The sequence below is a fragment of the Bombus vancouverensis genome, chromosome 17 (genome assembly GCF_051014615.1).
Source record: "Bombus vancouverensis nearcticus chromosome 17, iyBomVanc1_principal, whole genome shotgun sequence".
Classification (NCBI taxonomy): domain Eukaryota; kingdom Metazoa; phylum Arthropoda; class Insecta; order Hymenoptera; family Apidae; genus Bombus; species Bombus vancouverensis.
The window spans coordinates 3136043-3139199 of NC_134927.1; the positions used below are offsets into that span (position 1 = coordinate 3136043).

Here is a 3157-nt window from a genome sequence, read left to right on the forward strand (position 1 = left end):
TCCAAGCTGATGGTAACTGTTCGGGAGTAGTGACGGTGAGCTTTGGCTCGGGGCGACAGCCTGCCGCCCAACGTAGCCACGGTCAACGGGGCGGGCGCTCCGTCTAACGAAGGTGCGGACCGGTGTTATGACCCTCATTAAAGGGGCAATAATAAATTAGAATCGCACTTTCCTCCAACTCTGTTGTCATTGTATATTCTCAGAAGCATTCTCGGACTTTCCATAATTAAGAAGGTTTCGCATACCTGATGCACAATACGTCTGTCCTTTCAACCGTGTTTCATACACCAAACAAATGAACAACTGCTTAGGCTTTACCAGCCTGTTAATTAGGGGGCCCCCTTAAAAGTCTTAACCCACCCAATGGTGGCAAACATGAAGCGAAATGGCGTCTATATAAGCTCGACAACTAGCTCGGAGATCACATTCCCAATTCGACTATCGAACAGAACGTTTGAAAGTTCTTGACGCTTCGAAGTTCTTGACGTTTGAAAATTCTCGACGTTCGAAAGTTCTTCGTGTTTGGAAGCGCTTCGCGATTGAAAGCGTCCTTATACATCTTCACCACACTTGGAGCAGTAAGTATTTTATTTCCTTCAAATCGTTTCTTCCACTGATTTTTCAAACAATTTGTTTGAAATTATTTATTCTATTTCTTTATTTATTATTTATTTATTTTTTATTTACCTATCTTAATTTTATTTTTCCAGATCGTGCCTTATAACAAAACGATGGGAGAGTGCCCGCTTGGTTACAATAGCTTGCACATCAGAACACAATCTCGAGACAGTTTACCACCGAATTACGTTATGGTGAGCTTTATTTGCCCATGTGGTGAATTCATCTCGCTATTTGGCCTGCATCGCTACCTTTTATACCATCTGACGGGAAGGACGGGACGAAGATCAGGCAGCCCAGCAGCGCGTCCATATCTCCTGTTGCTCACCAGGTTGCAAGCAGAAGCAATTCTGGGGCGTCGCAGGAATACGAATGAAGATGAACAAGAAAAAGAAGAAGAAGAAGAAGAAGTAGAATACTCTCCTGATCGCTAAACTAATTAGACTTGGGAACTACTTTATATGGGAACTACTACTTACTTTACTTGGGAACTGTAAATAGATGTTGTGTATAACAGGCTCATCACACATAAGTTGTATTGTACATTATAGTAAATAAATTTTATACTTCTACTTAAAAGATAGATTCTAAATTTTTCTTTATCCCTTCTATCCCTTCAATTCCAATTTATCATATAATAGATTATAACTTCTGTCCAGTTTGTTAAAATTTCTTTAACAACTTCTGCGCTTCCTGTTTAGCATCTCGATCATCTTCGTTCTTTGCAGGATAATCAAGGGCCATTTTTAAATATTTCGTAGCTAGCTCTTTTTGATTTAATTTTAAGTAGGTTTTTCCCAACATTAATAAATTTTGACTATAGAAATTGGGATCAATTTCCTCTGCAGTTTCAAAATATTTTAGAGCTTCCTCGAATGATGAAGATGGCGGTTCTCCAAATATTACAGATGCAATTTTTCTTTGATACCATGTTAAATCAGCAACTTGATAGCACCAAGTACCAAGCATGTACGTAAGTGTTGGTTCTTTTGGATTTAGTTCCATTGCTCTCTGCGACATTAAACATATTCGATACAATTGCTTGACATTGTGTCAGGGAATGAAATATTTATAAGTATATATATATATATATATATATATATATATATATATATTAATATATTATCATGAAATATACCAGCATATGTTTCTTAATATTATATGACTCTTTTATTTGTGCTTTTACTCCTTCATAAAGAGTCTTAGAATTAAGAAGAATCGATGCCCATTTGTGTGCAGCCCAATTATCCTCTTTTATCTCAAGTGCTTCAAGTATTAAATCATAAGCTTCGAAAATTAATTTCTTTCCATCCACTTCACTCACAATTTTAGACAATTTATACATTGCTCTACACAAACGCCATATAATTTCAATATCACCGCTATCCTATAAAAATATTCAATTTTATTATCTACATTTATAAGTGATATACATAATGTCATTACTTTATAATTTATTAGAAGGTCATGTATTTCCTGGTATTGTTCTTGCTCGTATAATGCATCGGCTTTTGCTATTAGAACTTCTTTTGTAGTTATGATTGCTTCGTTGTCACCTCTCTTTTTTGTAAGACCCCAAATACCCATAGCAGTGAACGACTATATGGTACATAATTTTGTTGTTAACATGTACTGATTGCTGCTCTAATAGTGAAAACTAATTGAATAATTTTGTATAATATATTAAAATTTATAGATCTGTGGCGGCACGGGCCACGGAACTTTCCAACGGCTCCGGATGCAAAGCGCGACGCCGCCAAAGCGCAACACCGACGTGCCCAATGTACCATCGATATCTTCACACTCTTTCCGCCGAATTCTCGGAAGAGCATACACGTGCCAGCACTGGCGGCACATCTAATGAATGCACGCTAGTGGGGGATATCGATGGGCTACGAAGGGAAGAATCTGCGCGATCCGAAACAAAAGCAGAGTCAGTCTGTCTTGCGCTATTAAATGTGTAACTCCTCGGTACTATTTGCATAGCAACGCGTCGAATGATCTCTCGGTGTCTATCGTTATTTGTTAGTTGTTACCTGTTGTCTGTTAAGTGTAATTGTTAGTTGTTAATTGTTAACTCTGATTGTTGATTATTTCTAATTAAACTATTGTTCGTTAAAAACACCAAGAGTAGTTCCTTACGCACCTATCACCATACCACCTCAAACTGGTGACCCCGACGTGATTTAACGTGACATTTTGTGAAAGAGGTGACCGTGATAGTGCTATCGTTTTTAACCACCGATTTTGAGTGCACCGCGACGATGGAAAGTAATACACAGGGAACCATAGCCAGCCAGGTGATCAGCATGTCTCCACTGCTGCCCACGAACACGGCGGCATGGTTTGCCCTTCTGGAGAGACAATTCGAGGCAGCGCGAATTACGGAAGACACCATTAAGTACGTTACGCTGGTAAAATGCCTCAACGATCAACAGCTCCAGGACGTCGAAGACCTGATGACGAACCTTCCAGACATCGGACGCTACGAGAAATTAAAACATGCGCTCATTCGCAAATTATCCGATACGGACGCGAC

General features: G+C 39.0%; 1 protein-coding gene across 1 annotated transcript; it reads right to left on the reverse strand.

Annotated features, from left to right (window-relative positions):
- Window positions 1–1281: 1281 nt before the first annotated feature.
- On the reverse strand, window positions 1282–2929 carry LOC143303948 (regulator of microtubule dynamics protein 1-like). The gene is made up of 4 exons (XM_076626165.1): window positions 2897–2929; window positions 2065–2217; window positions 1757–2005; window positions 1282–1629 (listed from the first exon to the last, which is right to left on the reverse strand). Exons 1-4 carry the CDS (start codon window positions 2927–2929, stop codon window positions 1282–1284), a joined length of 783 nt encoding a protein of 260 aa, XP_076482280.1.
- Between the last annotated feature and the right edge of the window lie 228 nt (window positions 2930–3157).

Bases quoted from the DNA above. Each gene is read 5' to 3' on its own strand.
- LOC143303948 (XM_076626165.1), bottom strand. From the start codon at position 2,929: ATGCTGATCACCTGGCTGGCTATGGTTCCCTGT. The intron at 2,006-2,064 runs GTAATGACATTA...ATATTTTTATAG, and splicing joins ACCTTCTAATAAATTATAAA to GATAGCGGTGATATTGAAAT. The intron at 1,630-1,756 runs GTATATTTCATG...TTAATGTCGCAG, and splicing joins ATATTAAGAAACATATGCTG to AGAGCAATGGAACTAAATCC.